This window comes from Physeter macrocephalus, chromosome 4, assembly GCF_002837175.3.
Source record: "Physeter macrocephalus isolate SW-GA chromosome 4, ASM283717v5, whole genome shotgun sequence".
NCBI classification, from domain to species: Eukaryota; Metazoa; Chordata; class Mammalia; order Artiodactyla; family Physeteridae; genus Physeter; species Physeter macrocephalus.
In genome coordinates this window covers 110,300,441-110,315,728 of record NC_041217.1, presented here as the reverse complement: position 1 = coordinate 110,315,728, position 15,288 = coordinate 110,300,441, and the positions used below count along the sequence as shown (strand labels likewise).

At 40.2% G+C, this 15,288-nt stretch overlaps 1 protein-coding gene across 2 annotated transcripts in view; it reads left to right on the top strand.

Moving 5' to 3' along the window:
• The window catches only part of SAMD13 (sterile alpha motif domain containing 13), a 46,437-nt gene that overhangs the window by 18,961 nt on the left and 12,188 nt on the right, over positions 1-15,288 (top strand). The window contains exon 3 of one of the 2 annotated variants that reach the window (XR_003679261.1): positions 1,197-1,396. Coding sequence is in view for 1 of the 2 variants with exons in the window: in XM_007106169.1 (XP_007106231.1) it covers positions 11,138-11,249 (112 nt within the window). In the remaining variant the exon portion in view is untranslated. Of the gene's footprint in view, positions 1-1,196; positions 1,397-11,137; positions 11,250-15,288 lie in introns of those variants that run through there. The other variant, XM_007106169.1, reaches the window with a different exon arrangement.

Genomic DNA, 15,288 nt, shown 5'->3' with positions numbered 1-15,288 from the left:
AGGTCCATCCACCTCATTACAAATAACTCAGTTTCATTTCTTTTTATGGCTGAGTAATATTCCATTGTATATATGTGCCACATCTTCTTTATCCATTCATCTGTTGATGGACACTTAGGTTGCTTCCATGTTATGCCTCCTTTTTAAATTTTAAAACATATACATACTTATTTTTAACTAAAAATATTTAATTATATTACAATTAAAATAGTAAGACTATTAATTACCAGTACAACACATGAAAAGATTTTCATAACTTGTGCTGTCTGCATCAAACACATTACAATATTACATGGGTGCATAGAAAAGATCATTTGACCTGAGTCAATGTGTGGACACCAACTAGACTGCCATGTGTTTATGTGTAAAACTAGAGAGGAGACTTGCATCTGATAGAACTTCAATTCAACAGTAGTATCCTGGGTGATTCAGTGGTTAAAGTGAAATGTTGTCACACAAAAACAATGAAGTTGTGTTTATCAGAAACATAATTTATACCAGTTCAAAATTTAAATTTAAGTTTAAACTAATTAAAGAAAATTAAAAACCCAGTTTCTTAGTCAAATTTTTAATGCTCAACAGCCACATGTGATTAGAGGTTACCATATTGCACAGGTATATAGCCAAGACAAGCTCTTGCACATGTGCACAGGGAGAAAGGTTAAATGAATATAAGGTTGAGGATGATTACCTCAGGTGGGGGACACAGGGGTGGGATAGATATAATTATTGTCAAGATTATAGTTTTTATTTTACCTGGTGGATTCATAGTGTTTATTAAATTTAAAAATAACTAAATAACTAAGAGGGAGCCATTTTAATGTTTGGAATGTGTCCTTCTAGATAGTTTCTGTACAAATACTCTCTGTATCCATATGTATATGTATATAAAGTACACATAAACTTTACTGAATAAATGGGATCATAGTGTTCTCTTTTTGTGGATTTCAGATACACAGATTTTTGAATTAATCAAAACCTTGGTACATGACACTCTTACCATTGATCTATGTTTAGCCATGTTAGATCCATGTTAGAATTTTCAATAAATTCTAAAAAAAATTCTAGATGTTTCACATGTATGTTCATATCTGTACAACTTACAAGTATACAGTGTGAATTTTTTTTCCCATTCACTTAGTCTTACTCCCTTTTTCATCAGTTGGTCTTTTTTCCCTTCTTCCCTTTTCTCCTAGGATGGAGGAGGAACTAATGTTCCCACACAATAGATGCTAATAGTAAGTTAGCAACTTCTCAACAACAAGTGGTTTATCTCCCCACCACCACCATGCCCCTCACCCCTCAGTGGAGAAGCTCTACTACAAGAGAAAGTTCACAGCAACAAAGTTTAGCAACTTTCAAAAGAAGCTCTTTCTTATTAGAACCACGCCTTTTCTTGCACGTGTATCTCACCATCTTCCTCTGCCTTTGTGTTCAGTTTGTTGTTTTATTATGAAGCAAAGACTTTTTTATTTTGGAAATAACATTTCTTTTAAAATCAGTCAAGTGATACTTTTCTTAGTAATGAATGTTGGAAAGTTTTAAGCTCACTTTAATATTAAAATACTAACTTTAAATATTGAGATACAGTTGACATATAGCATATTAGTTTCAGATGTACAACATAATGATTCATTACTTCTGTATACTGTGAAATGTTCACCTTGATAAGTGTAGTTAACATCCATCACCATATAGAGTTACAAATTTTTTTTCTTGTGATGAGAATTTTTAAGATCTACTACCTTTAACAACTTTCAAATATACAATGTGGTATTATTACTTATAGTCATCATGCTGTATGTCACATCCCATGACTTTTATTTTATAACTGGAAGTTTGTACCTTTTCACCACTTTCACCCATTTTGTGTACCCCCAACCCCTACCTCTGGCAACCACCAATCTGTTCTCTGTATTTATGATTTGGGGTTTAAAATGTTTTTTTAAATTTTTTGTTTTTAGATTCCACATATAAGTGAGATTATATATTTTTGTCTTCTCTGACTTATTTCCCCTGCATAATGCCCTCACGGTCCATTCATGTTGTCAAAAAATGGTAAGACTTCCTTCCTTTTTATGGCTGAATACTATTCCATTGTGTATATATACCACTATTTCTTTATCCATTTATCTACTGATGGTCACTCAGGTTGCTTTCATGTCTTGGCTATTGTAAATAATGCTGTAATGAATGTGTGTGGGGGGGTCCATATATCTTTTTGATTTAGTGTTCTTTTCCTTCAGATAGATACCCAGAAGTGGAATTGCTGGATTGTATGGTAGTTCTACTTTTAATTTTTTTCAGGAACCTCCCTACTGTTTTCCATACTGACTGCACCAATTTACACTCCTACCAACAGTGCACAAGTGTTCCCTTTTCTCCACATCCTTGCCAACACTTGTTATTTCTTGTTTTTTTTTTTTTTTGATAATAGCCATTCTAAAGGGCATGAGGTGATATCTCCTTGTGGTTTTGGTTTGTATTTCCCTGATGATTAATGGTGTAGAGCATCTTTTCATATACCTGTTGGCCATTTGCATATCTTTGGAAAAAATGTCTATTCAAATCCTCTACCCATTTTTTAATTAGATTGTTTATTTGTTTATTTTTTGCTGTTGAGTTATATGTATTCTTTATATATTTTGGATTTGCAAATATTTTCTCCTATTCAGTATTTTGCCTTTTCATTTTGTTGATGATTTCCTTTGCTGTGCTGAAGATTTTTAGTCTGATGCAGTCCCAATTGTTTATTTTTGCTTTTTTTGCCTTTGCTTTTGGAGTCAGGTCCAAAAAACAATCATTGCCAAGCTGATGTCAAAGAGCTTACCACTTATGTTTTCTTCTACAATTTTTATGGTTTCAGGTCTTACGGTCTTACATTCAAATCTTTGATCCACTTTGAGTTAATTTTTGTGTATGGTATAAGATAGTGGTCCAGTTTCATTCTCTTGCACATGGCTCTCTTGTTTTTCCAGCACCATTTATTGAAGAGACTGTCCTTTCCCCATTGTATATTCTTGGCTCATTTGTCATAAATTAATTGGCCATATATGCAGTAACACTAACTTTTGGAATAGCCCTCTCTGAAGGCTGTTAACTATTAAATATTAAGGTAGTTATTTAAAGAAGTTGTCATTTTTGCCCATGTGGATTAGAGGATTAGGAGGTGAATGATAGAAGTAAAATATTAAGGTAGAGTTAGAAATTATTATTTGTGTTGCTAGAATTTCAAAACTCTGACTTCATTGTAGAATTATCAAAGAGAATTCTTATATAACAAAAATAACAATGGCTACTATTACTACCTCATAAAAAAGAATCCAACAGTGTTTACACATACAGCAACCCACACATCACCCAGGGGTCTAACTCTAAGGGAAGTGGTCACATCTAGGGTTAAATAAATAACTTCACAGGATATTTATTTATTTTCCTGGAAGTCTTGCCAGGCTCCTTAGGGAAGGAGGAAGAGGAAACTGTTAGAAGTAATTGTGTGTCTGGTCACTGGCTTTAGCTTTTGTTCATTTACTCATATTCCTGTCCTTTTGCGTTGTCAAGTAAATGATCAGCAGTCCTTAGATGTATGTTCTTTGAAAGCAACAAGGAGATTGTAACCAGCTTGCTAGGTAGTTCCTGAGTGTTCTGTTTCATCCACCTATCCCAAACCCCACAACCACACTGCCCAATTCTACCTGAACACAGGGAGTGGTGGTTCCTGGGATGTTGTTCTTTCCAGGGAACAGCAATCTGGAACAGGGAGTGATCATGATGTAAGATACTACTATAGTAAAAGCATGGAAAAATAGAAGTCCCAAGACAGTATAAGTGGCTAAATACCAAAAACTTCTTAACAGATAGTTTGTTAGGAAGAAAAGAAGGGAGGGAGGGAGGGAGGAAGGGAAGGAGGAAAGAAGGAAGGAAGAAGGAAGGAAGAAGGAAGGAAGGAAGGGAGGAAGGAAGGAAGGAAAAAAGAAAGTGAGGAGGAAGAAAAGAGAGAGAGGGAGAGAAAAGGAGAGGAAAGGAGGGGAGTAAACTGAGCCACTAATTCAAACCTGAAAAATGACCTTTCTAATCAGGATCTGATGTCATAACCCTTTTGCAGATATGTTTGGTGGAATAAGTCAGAGTGCCATATGTATGGATTCTTGAATACGAGAATATATGGTAGTGAATAGTGATTCTTTTAACTGGTGCATTTTAATTTTTCTTAGTGAAGCCAAAATTAATTCCTTAGTATTTTATGGCTGTCTGCTCATTCTGATATATGGTGTATTAGTCTACTCGACTGCCCTCGCAAAATGCCATAGACTGGGTGGCTTAAACATCATAAACGTATTTCTCACAGTTCTGGAGGCTGGGAAGCCCAAGATCAAGATGCTGGCTGATTCATTACCTGGAGAGAGCTCTCTTCCTGGCTTGTAGATGGTTGCCTTCTCACTATGTCTTCACATGGACTTGCCTCACTGCGTGCATGCAGATCTTATAAGGCTACTAATCCTATTGGATTAAGACCCCACCCTTATGACCTCATTTAACCTTAATTGCCCTATGTCCTAAAAGCCCTAGTCCCAAATAGAATCACACTGAGGGTTAGGGCTTCAACATATGAATTTTGGGGGTGGAGGGGACACAATTCAGTCTTATCATATGGTCTTATGCTAAAAGTTTGGTTATGTTTGGTTATTCCCTTAAATTAAATGACGACTTGGGTTAAGAATTGAGTCTGTTCACTTTTTTGACTTGTACAATTTTGTCCATTGTAAATAACTGCCTTAGGAAGTGTACATTTCAAAAGAGTAAAATGAGTAAAACTATAGTCAGCTAAGCATATCATCATATTTTAAGTGTGAAAACAACAGGAGTTCCAATCGATGCCAGCAGAATCCACAAACATGCATTACGTATCTTCTATACATTAGAAGTTCTGAAGGGTTGCTGTTTTCTACATAGATTCTGGTGTGCTACTGATATCCCTACTGAAGGAAACCCGAGTTTGTCTCAGCATTAAAGCCACACTAAGTTCTTTGGAATAGTGACCATTGTGCCATGGCTCAGAGCAGGGAAGGAAAGTTCTTCTGGCAATCTGTATGCAGTTATCTTTAATATTAATGATCGGGATATGAAATGTGCATATGTTTTTGTTTAGTATGAATGTGGGCATGAATTGCATCTGAATGTAAATGAAAAACAAATTCATGAGTCCTCTTGAGAGGAGTGTCCTTATTTACACTAGTTCAGAGGTCTTTATACTAGTAAACTGAGAGCAGGTGAGGAAAGAGGCAGATTTGTTTTCAGAAAGATGGGGTGGGGTGTTCAGAAGACATTCCCAGCAGAGATATGTCAAGGACAGAGTGCCATGTGATTTCAGAGGAAAGCCGTGAGCCTGAGGCAAGATGCCTGTTACAGAGGAAAGAAATGATGCAGGAAGATGGTTCATCTGTTCTTGGGACCTGATCATGGTGTTGCTGCTGTTTCAGGGCTCCACACACCTAGCACAGCCTGACTCAAACTGCCCTCCTTCCTCCATCTAGCTAGTCCTCCTGTTCTTTACTTGCTTTTTGGATGAAGACAGGGAACACATATGACCATCTTCATCATGCAGTTGACTTGAGATTTTCCTTTTCACTAGATTAGTTCCCAAGGCTTATCAAGTACCCGGCTCATTGTGGGCAGGTTAAAATTAATTAGTGATTGGAATGGAAGATTGATTGGGGTTATTAGGAAGGAGACATTTAACCAGTATCTTTTAAAAATGAGTAGGGTTCTAATCCTTGGCAGTTGAACAGACAGGGCTTTGAGTAGCATAACCAAAGCTGTGGATATGGGCAAGTCCAGGATGTTGACTGGTTGGATCTCAGTACAAACTTGGAATTGGAAAGAAGCCTGGAAAGTTCTGTTTGAATTAAATCCCTGAATGCCAAGCTAAACAATTTGAAATATACAGAAGAGTTATTTGCTTTTTCAATACTTTCATTGCTTGGGTATGCTGCAGCTAAATGCAGTCAACTCTTATTTAGCTGGGTATTAAAAAATGAAAAACGTCCTGTCAAGAAACCTTGAATCATCCTTTCTCTTTTTCAGGCTGTCTTTCAGCCAGATCCCTGCTTGTTAGGATGACGGGAGAGGGAGAAAAAAATGGAGATAAAACTGAAGCTCATTTGGTCGCTTCATTCTTAGCTATGTCATAGGCCGAGAGATCAATGTTAATTTATTACAATCAGAATTACATTGTTTTTAGCTAAAGGCTGATTTAAGATATGGGCAAAGAGCAGGTTAATTTAATTTTGAAAATAAGTTATAAAGATCAAGGCAGTACAAAGTTAGAGTGCATTTCTGAGTGGAAACACAAATAACACTGAGAATTAGCTTTATAAGAGTAGCATGATAAATAAATATATCACCATAATTAACTAGTAGGAGGTAACTTTTGCTATGAACTTTAAAGCAGAAATGCAATTAATAAGTATAATGGGGTTTTGAAATCACATATGGGCTGTATTTATCCAGAGTTTTCTTTTGGTCTGATCAACCCTCAGAATCTATAATATCATAAATACCATAAAATATACACACGCTAAATTCTGAGAAAGGGTTTCAACTATTTTTCATCTGCCTCCACTAATATATAAAGGGGAAATGGAGACTTTTGCCACCAGCGCTTAAAATTATCATGTGCCAACATGAAAACGTTCATCATAAGGTCTCGATCTGCATGTATCTGCCAAATTTGTTATTTATTGCATTTCTGTCCTCATAATTGTGTCTCTTTAGCTCTCTTTAAAAGTGAGGTGATTGTTTAATTAAGGGATACTCAGTTCCTAGTGTGAATTATTCACACATTATGTAATTTTTATCCATGCATGATGTACCCAACCATATGCACAGGGACTGAAAGGTGACTATGTTAAATGGAAACATTGATTTGATTAAGTGATGGGATTGGAGACAAATTCAGCCCTTCATTTCTTGGAAGTTTTTTGTAATAAGGTAACATACATATATATTTTTAAAGCCTCCATGCTTAGAAAAATATTCATGAATTTATCATCTTTATACATTTTATTCTAGGAAATATTTTGCTATGACAATAATGAATAATAAGTATCAAATGATAATGGAACATTTATATCTGCCATCTCATTTCATCAGTGCCAAATTAGCAGCCACAGTGGGAACCACCATCTGGGAGGTGTTTTAAACAGCACCATTTAAATTCCTCCTGGAATTTGACATGTATGAGTTATAAGAAAAGATTTGGAGAGAATGGTCCCTTTAAAAGGGAACAAAGCATCTCAGTTTGGCCACAAATAACAGTCCTTGAGGAGACATAATGGCTTTCCCAGTGGGGAAAGGTGACGCTTAAATCCATCCTCTGAAATGTCCTCATAGTTTTATCTGGCTTTGGCACTCTGGCCTCCCCAACATCCACCATCATGTGGCCTTGGATAATCTCCAGGTTTCTTGTTTAAACTGTTGCTGAAACCACTGGATGGGTCAAGCAAAATCATCCATCATTCTTTAACATAACCTAGAAGTGACAATGTGTGCCTGCATATTTCTGCTTCTGCAAGCCATCCCCTCTCAGGATGGAACTTAGTGTGTGTTTGAAGCAATTGATGCCTTTCAGAATTGCATTAAAAATCTTCAAGTGTCCTGGTCAGGAAGAATTATCCGGGCCCTCCAGTGCGTGCATCCCCAATAGCACCAGTTCACCCCCGCAATTCTAATACTTAGAGTATGCTGCTTCCCCTCACCAGAGTGCCAGCTCCTTGAAGGATATGCATTCCTATCCTGGTAACCCTGCCTCTAGCACAGTACTGAGAAGACAGTAGGCTTTTAGTAAATATCTGCTGTATCAATGAGTATGGAGTGAAAAAAAGCATAGATTTGGAGGCAAGCATATATGGAATCCAATCCTGGCTTTATACACTATGTGATTTGGGATGAGTTCTTAACCTTTCTGAGCCTTAGTTTCCTAAAAACAGGTTATAGTAGCCAGTTCACAAGGAGCTGGGAGGCTGATAATAGATTATGTGGGAAAAGCATATTGTAGACTCTAAATGCTCTCTGGTTGTGATTCCATTAATGTAACAGATCTTTGCCATGTATCAACTGTACACACCAGTCCAACCTGTGCTGGGAGCTGTAGAGATGCAGAGATGGAGACAGATAGTTTCTCCTCTCAGGATGTGAGTGGTCTAACACTGGCTTCTTCTGTGTATCCCCTCACCCTAAGTATGAGACATTCCTCATTACTGGTGCTCTTCAGGTACGCTGCCAGCGGTTTTGCAAAGCCTTTGTTCTCTGCTGCAATGCTAGTACTCAAGAATATTTCAGAACTGAGGAAGTGATGATGTCATATCCCAGCAGAATAAGAATCAGGAAAGCCTCCCATCCTAAAATTACAATGTAGCATACTTTTTTTTATCATAATTAGATAACAATTCTTTATGAAGAAAGGCAGCTAATTGAAGTCAGCCACAGGGAGAGTGAATTCAGATGTTTTCTGGGGCACTTAAAAGTGCATCTGATGGGATGCTGTGCTCACTGCTAGAAGCGAGCTGACTAGAAAACTTAAAAGATTTGTTAAAACAATGAATCCTTTCCAAACATTTTTCAAGCCCAACTTAAGCAAGAGAGGGAAGGAAAATGGTACCTAAAAGAGAGTCTCCTGTGTCAGCGCATGATTGCTTATGTTAAAGAGGTGATGGAAAATCCCAGCATGTGGATAATTTTTTAAAAACACATTTAGCTTTGATTTGAAAGTACATGTTAATGTTTAACAATGTTAGAGTAAAAAGTAGTTTTTCCCCATGTATATTGCCTGTTAAATGGTAGGAAAGTGGCAGGGGGGGCACATGCCGTGTGTGAGTGAGCATGTACATGAGTGTGTATGTACATGGGCAGTATTTATAGATTCACATTCTCTATGCCCAAAAGGGAAAATACTTATAACTAGCAAGCATTGGCTCTAAATGTTTTTAAATTAAGTGCTATGTTGATAAGTAGTTGATCACATGCGCCATTGATTAGTGACTCCCTTTTCTTTAACTAGGAGAGAAGTTTGTTTTTTTAATCAAATATTTTAAGTTCCTACTATGAGCAAAACATTATCCTGGGAACAAAGCAGAGGTACAGGTCAACCCTTGACTTTTGGATGTTTGAAGACTTTCAGGAATCCCCAAAGTCTGGGCAATTTCATTTCCATTAAAAGTAACATGAATCTTTTCAACTTGCACTAAATGTTGAACTGGGCCTTGATTCTAGGCCCAGTTCTCTTCTCATCCCCTCCCAAGGTTTCACATGCCATCTAAACGCTTCTGGCTCCCCACTGTGTACCTCTAGCCCACCTGTCTGCTTTGAGCTCCAGACCCATGTTCCACATTAAATCTCAACTTTGATATAGATGGCACCCCACGTTCAGTGTGTCCAACCAAACCTGGGGATGCAGTCTAAGTGCAGTTACCACCATCCATCCAGTTCCAGGACACTTCGATCTCCTTTGTTCTCATGTCTAGTCCACCACTACGTCATGCTGATTCTATTGGTTAAATGTTTTTGAAATCCACATGCTTCTCTCCCTTTCCACCATAGTCTCAGTCACCATGATCTCTTGCTTGGTCCCTTCCTCTCCTCTGGCTCCTCTCCAGTTCCCTCTTTTTAGAAATGTGAGTCAGATCAGGTCACACCCATTACATCGGACCATTTAACAAGTCCCATTGCTCATAGACGAAAACCCAGAATCCTTGATGTGGCCTCCAACACCAGCATGGCTCCCTGGGCTGTATATTCCTGCTACAGAGCCTGGAATAATCTTCAGCTGACTTCTTTATACGGTTAACCTTCTGGCTGCTCTCTAGACCTTACCTCAAAAGAAACTTCCACAAGAAAGCCTCTCCTAGCCCCTCAAACTGCCAGAGTACAGAGTGCCTATACTTCAACTACATTGTGTGGCTGTACATTTAGTCGTACGATTACCGATCAGTGTCTACCCCAACAGTGCTGTGTATTCACAAGAGTAATGACCCTTCTGTTTTACTCACCAATATATTCCCAGCTGGAGGGCTAGGAGGGGGCTTTGTCCTGAAGGACCTCCTGAGCCAAGTGAAACTATTTGGAATTTATCCAAAGGGCAATAGGAAGAAGTCTTTGAAGGATTGGAAGCAGGGGAACAATGTGATGGGATGTACACTCTGGAAGAATCACCGGAGACGAGGCATAGAGAAATCTAGACAAATACTCTTGAAACACAGAAATGAGTCACAGTAACTGCAGGTCCTTGCCACTCTTTCTGTCTTCCACCTTTCCTCCCCTCCTCTCTAAATCCATTGAGGAGGTTACCCAGAGACCCTCTCAAACGAATGCTTGATCAACATCTAGTCGTCTGAACATTGATTGAATTCCTAACTACGTACTTGACACAAGGGATAATAAAGTGAGAAATGGTCCAGGTCCAAATGTACCTCTTCAGCCCACATCTCCGTAGAAATTCTAGAGACTAATAAGCAGAGTATAATCCAGTGGGAAAAGTGCTGCAGTGGGAGTTAGAATGGAGGTCTCGAACTCAGAGGATGTTATAACTGAAACACTTATCCAGGTGCAGCCAGAAAATGCCTCACAGAGATGGTGGCATTTGAACTGGTAGGAAGGGTAGGATTTTGTCGGAGGTAAATGAGGGGGCATTCAGTGGCTGGAACAGCATGTGAAGGACATGGTGTGTTGGGGAATGGCTTTAGCCCTGGATGTAAGGGGTTGGGGATGGGAAAAGTGATGACATGTTGGGGCCACATTGTAAGAGGCCTGGTATTCTTAGCTCAGGGGTATGAATACCATATTGTGGGCCACCAGAAATCACTGGACAACTCTTAATATCTCTGGATTAAAAAACAATACATGAGGAAATACTTTATATTAAAGGTTCATAGAGAAAGGAGTGACTGATCCAATGAGAGCAGTGATCTTCTGAGCCCAAGAAACGCACAAGTGATTCTGGTCCTGAGGCAGATACACTGGGATCTGAGCCTCTGGTTGCAGTGAGCTGGGCCAGGCCTGCCCCTGGGAGGCTGAGTGGAGAGCCTGGCCGCACACGCTTGCATGTTCTGCCCTGACAGCCACCTTGATTGTTATTTTGCAGTTCCATGGAAAACGGGAGGCCACCCGATCCTGCAGACTGGGCCGTGATGGATGTCGTCAATTATTTCCGAACCGCAGGGTTTGAGGAGCAAGCTAGTGCATTTCAGGAACAGGTAACTGGGTCTAGAGAAACACATGATGAACATGATCACCGCCCTGTCCCACAGTGGGCAGAAGGGAGTGAGGAGGAAGGGGAGTAGAGAGTGGTGAAGGATGAGTGAGGCTCCCGATTATCCCAGCCCCTGAGAAACTGAGGGGGTGGGGGAGGGGAGGACAGAAGTGACAAGCTAATGATTCCTTCCTGCAAGAGAAAAACCCAAGCCCCGAGAGGAGAGGAGACACAGTCGCAGCTAAGTCTCCTCAACATCTGCATCTTCTGAAAGACAGCACAGCCCTACCTTCCACATGAACACACTAGAAAGCAGAAAAGAGAGAAAAAGGAGGGACCAATCTGGCTGAGAGACATGCAGCCTCGTCTGCTCCTGGGCTGGGTACCACATTAGCTGTTAATCAAGTCTCCTCCAGTTTGCTTGCTGGGTGCTGAGCAAAGTCTGGTGGAAAGAGGACAGGATTTAGACTCAGATCCTGGTTCTTGTAACTCTATGTGACCCCAGACAAGTTACTATGACTCTCTGAGTCTTGGTTTCACATCTGTAAGAGGAGGCTCTCAATGCCTAACTTGGTAGGGTGGTGCCGTGAGGATTAAAGGACAGCGAAGGCACAGTGCCTAGGATAGGTGCTGGCCCAACGTTGATGCCCCCGAAAGTTAATTCCCTCGCTCAGGTCCAGGGTTGGTACTGGAGAGAGGGAAGGAGGAGAAGGGGGTCCTTCCCAATTGTCTGGGTGAGTCCCGATTCCATTTTCCAGGCTGGGCCAGCTTTGTAGAGATGGTGCTCTAAGGGCTTTGACCATGAGGAAGCAAATCGGGGTACATGTGGTCCACACCAGACCAGCTCTGTAGGAAAACAGAGTTCCCATCTCCCTATCAGTGAAGTCTGCGGTCTTCTAAGCATTACGTTTACTTCTCTAATGTTGTAATATAATTGAGAGAATTATAAAGCGAGCAATGTGTTTGGCTGCTTCTTGCACATCCCTTTAGCCATTTCTTATTCTCTCAAGCTGGGTTTGGATAAGTGCACTTTTCTAATATCATATATTCCAATCTCTAGATTTCCTTCAATCAGTATTTCCTTCAACCTGATCCCTATGCATATGTGTCTTTTGTTAATTTGGAAAATTTGCCAAAATAACAGCTTAAATCACTTCACACCCACCAGGATAGCTAAAATTAGAAAGACTGATTGCAAATGTTCGTGAGGATGTAGAGCAACCGCACTCTCCTACATTGTTGGTGGGAGTGTAAAATAAACACTCATACATCTACCCCATGATCAACAACTTCATTCCTGAGTATTTACCCAAGGGAAATGAAAGCATATGTCCACCAAAGATTGGTACAACATTGTTCAAATAGCTTTATTCATAATAGTCCAAAACTGGAAGCCTAAGTGTCCATCAATAGGAGAGTGAATATACAAACTCTGGTCTAGTCATACAATGGAATAAAGAAAAATGAAGTACTGATATATACAACAGTACGGATGAGTCTCAAAACATTATGCTAAGTGAAAGAAGCCTTACATAAAAGAGCTCATTCTGAATGGTTTCTGTCTTAGTCCATGCAGGCTGCTATAACAAAAATACCATAAACTGTGTGGCTTATAAACAACAAACATTTATTTCTCATGATTTTGCAGGTAGGGAGTCTAAGATCAAGGCACTATCAGATTGGGTATCTGGTGAGGGCCTGCTTCCGAGACAGCTGTCATTTCACTGTGTCCTCACATGGAGGAAGGGATGAGAGAGGTCTCTGGGGCTGCTTTTATAAAGGCACAAATATTCATGAGGCCTCTGCCCTCATGACCTAATTGTGTCCCAAAGGGCCCACCTCTTAATACCATTACTAATATCCCTAAGACCCATTGGGGGTTAGGTTTCAACATATGAATTTGGGGGGGGGGACACAAATGGACCATAGCAGCTTAGATAAAGGATGAGAACAGGAAAATGCAGTAATGGTAGAAAAAAATCAGACAGTGGTTGCCTCTGGATAGATGGGAGAGGGGAATGACCAGGAAGGAGCATGAGGGAACATTCTGAGTGATGGTAGCGTTTTGTGTCTTGATAAGGGTTTGTGTTATGGGTACATGCATTGGTCACCACATATGCACAGGTATATGCAAACGATTCAGATTTGTGTATTACATAGCCAATAAATTTTTCCTCAAAAAGAACTGTAAAAAAATAAAACAATTAATGGTATGCAAACTGAAGTATTCAGGGGAGACGTATACTGATTTTGCAACTTACTTGGAAATGCATCAAAATATGGATTGATAGTTGGCTAGAGGGATGAGTAGTTGGATAGACATATGATAAAGTAAGTATGGAAAATGTTCATTGTAGAATATAGGTGGTGGGAGTATGGGTGTTCTCTATAATATACTTACGACTTTATGTTTGAAAATTTTTATAATAAAATTGTGGGGGGAAGTAGCTCAGGTTGGAAAGTGGAAGGCTGATCAGCTGGAACATATTTTATTTTGGTTTAATGATATAGTGTCCATTTGTGTCATTGTAGTTGAGTTAACTCACTTCTAAAATTAAATTTAAAGAATATTGTGAAAGGTTAACAAAAAAAGGGACTTAGCTAAAAGGTCTCTTGGCCAGATTCCCTGCTGTCCAAAAGCATTTTTCAGAATGAGCTTTTGCTCAGACTCCTCTGGGGCAGATGTCCCGGATTGGGGGTGGGGATGTTCTTTGGGCCTTCCAGATTCTGGAATGGAACTGGCCAGCTCTGAGCTCGGCCCAGGAGCAGGCCCTTTCTCCCAAGGATGACATCACTCTGGCACCAGTGATAGTGGGAGGCAAAAGGGAACACAGTTTCCCAAAGTGTCTCATTCAGAAGTCCTTCAAGGGAGGAAAGGAGCACCATCTTGCTTCTCCAACTCTGGAGCCTGAGAAATGAATTCCCAGGGGACAGGAATTTTGCAAGCGTCATCTACAAGCTCAAGTTCTTCATTCTTGTGGAAAGGTAATTGGGTGGGAAAAAGAGTCTGCCTTGAATTATTCTCTGGAAGTGATTCAAATCTTCCTCCTGCTTTGAAATTCTCATTGTCTTTCCTCTTCTCATTAAAGGAGGTAGAGGGCAAGGAGGGAACCACTGGCCAGGCTCAGGCTGATACGACAAGCAGCTGCTATGATTTTCATGAGGACTGAGGATCAGGATCCTCTACTATGTTAACCTGCCTCTTCCATTTCATGATTCAGAGGCCTTCAGTGTTTCACCTCCAAGGATCTTCCCGGCAATGAACCTCAAGCAGTCAGCTATCACTCACCAATCATCCCAGATGGGAAGACTGCAGGCCACCCCCAGGCCAAACACGTGTCCCTTTTAGGCACATCTTCTAGGTCACAGCAGCTGAGAAACAATAAGAATGGTCACATCCTGAAATCTCCTTAGGGGAGGCTTTGCCTTGCCATCTGATGGAAGCAGGGCAGGGATGTGAACATCCCCTAAACCACCTTAGAAAAGGGCAGGTTCAGAAAGGGTTGCCAAGGGTAGCATGTCTCAGTTGATGTGAGAGCTTAATTTCTTGGCTGTTATGGATGTAATATTTGTGTCCCCCCAAAATTCACGTTAAAATTAAAGCCCCAACTCCCAGTGTGATGGTGGTGTTTGGGGCCATTGGGAGATAGATGAGGTCATGAGGCTGGAACCCTCATGAAGGGATTAGTGCCCTGAAAAGAAGTGACCAGAGAGCTTCTCTTTCCCTCTGTGCCATGTGAGGATATAGCACAAGGGCAGCCATCTGCATGGTAGGAAGAGGACCCTACCAAGAGCCACATGTTGGCACTGTGATCTTGGACTTCCAGCCTCCAGACTGTGAGTAATAAATTTCTGTTGTTTAAGCCACCTAATCCATGGTGTCTTGTTATAGCAACCTAAGCTGACTGAGACACTAACACTGACGCCGGACGTGTCCACCATCCCATGTGCCAACTTTCAGGAAAGTGTCTGTCCTCTTGGTATGGTCTCACGGTACATTACTAGATATTCTCTTCTTGTAGCAACCAGACTCAGAGGTGGAT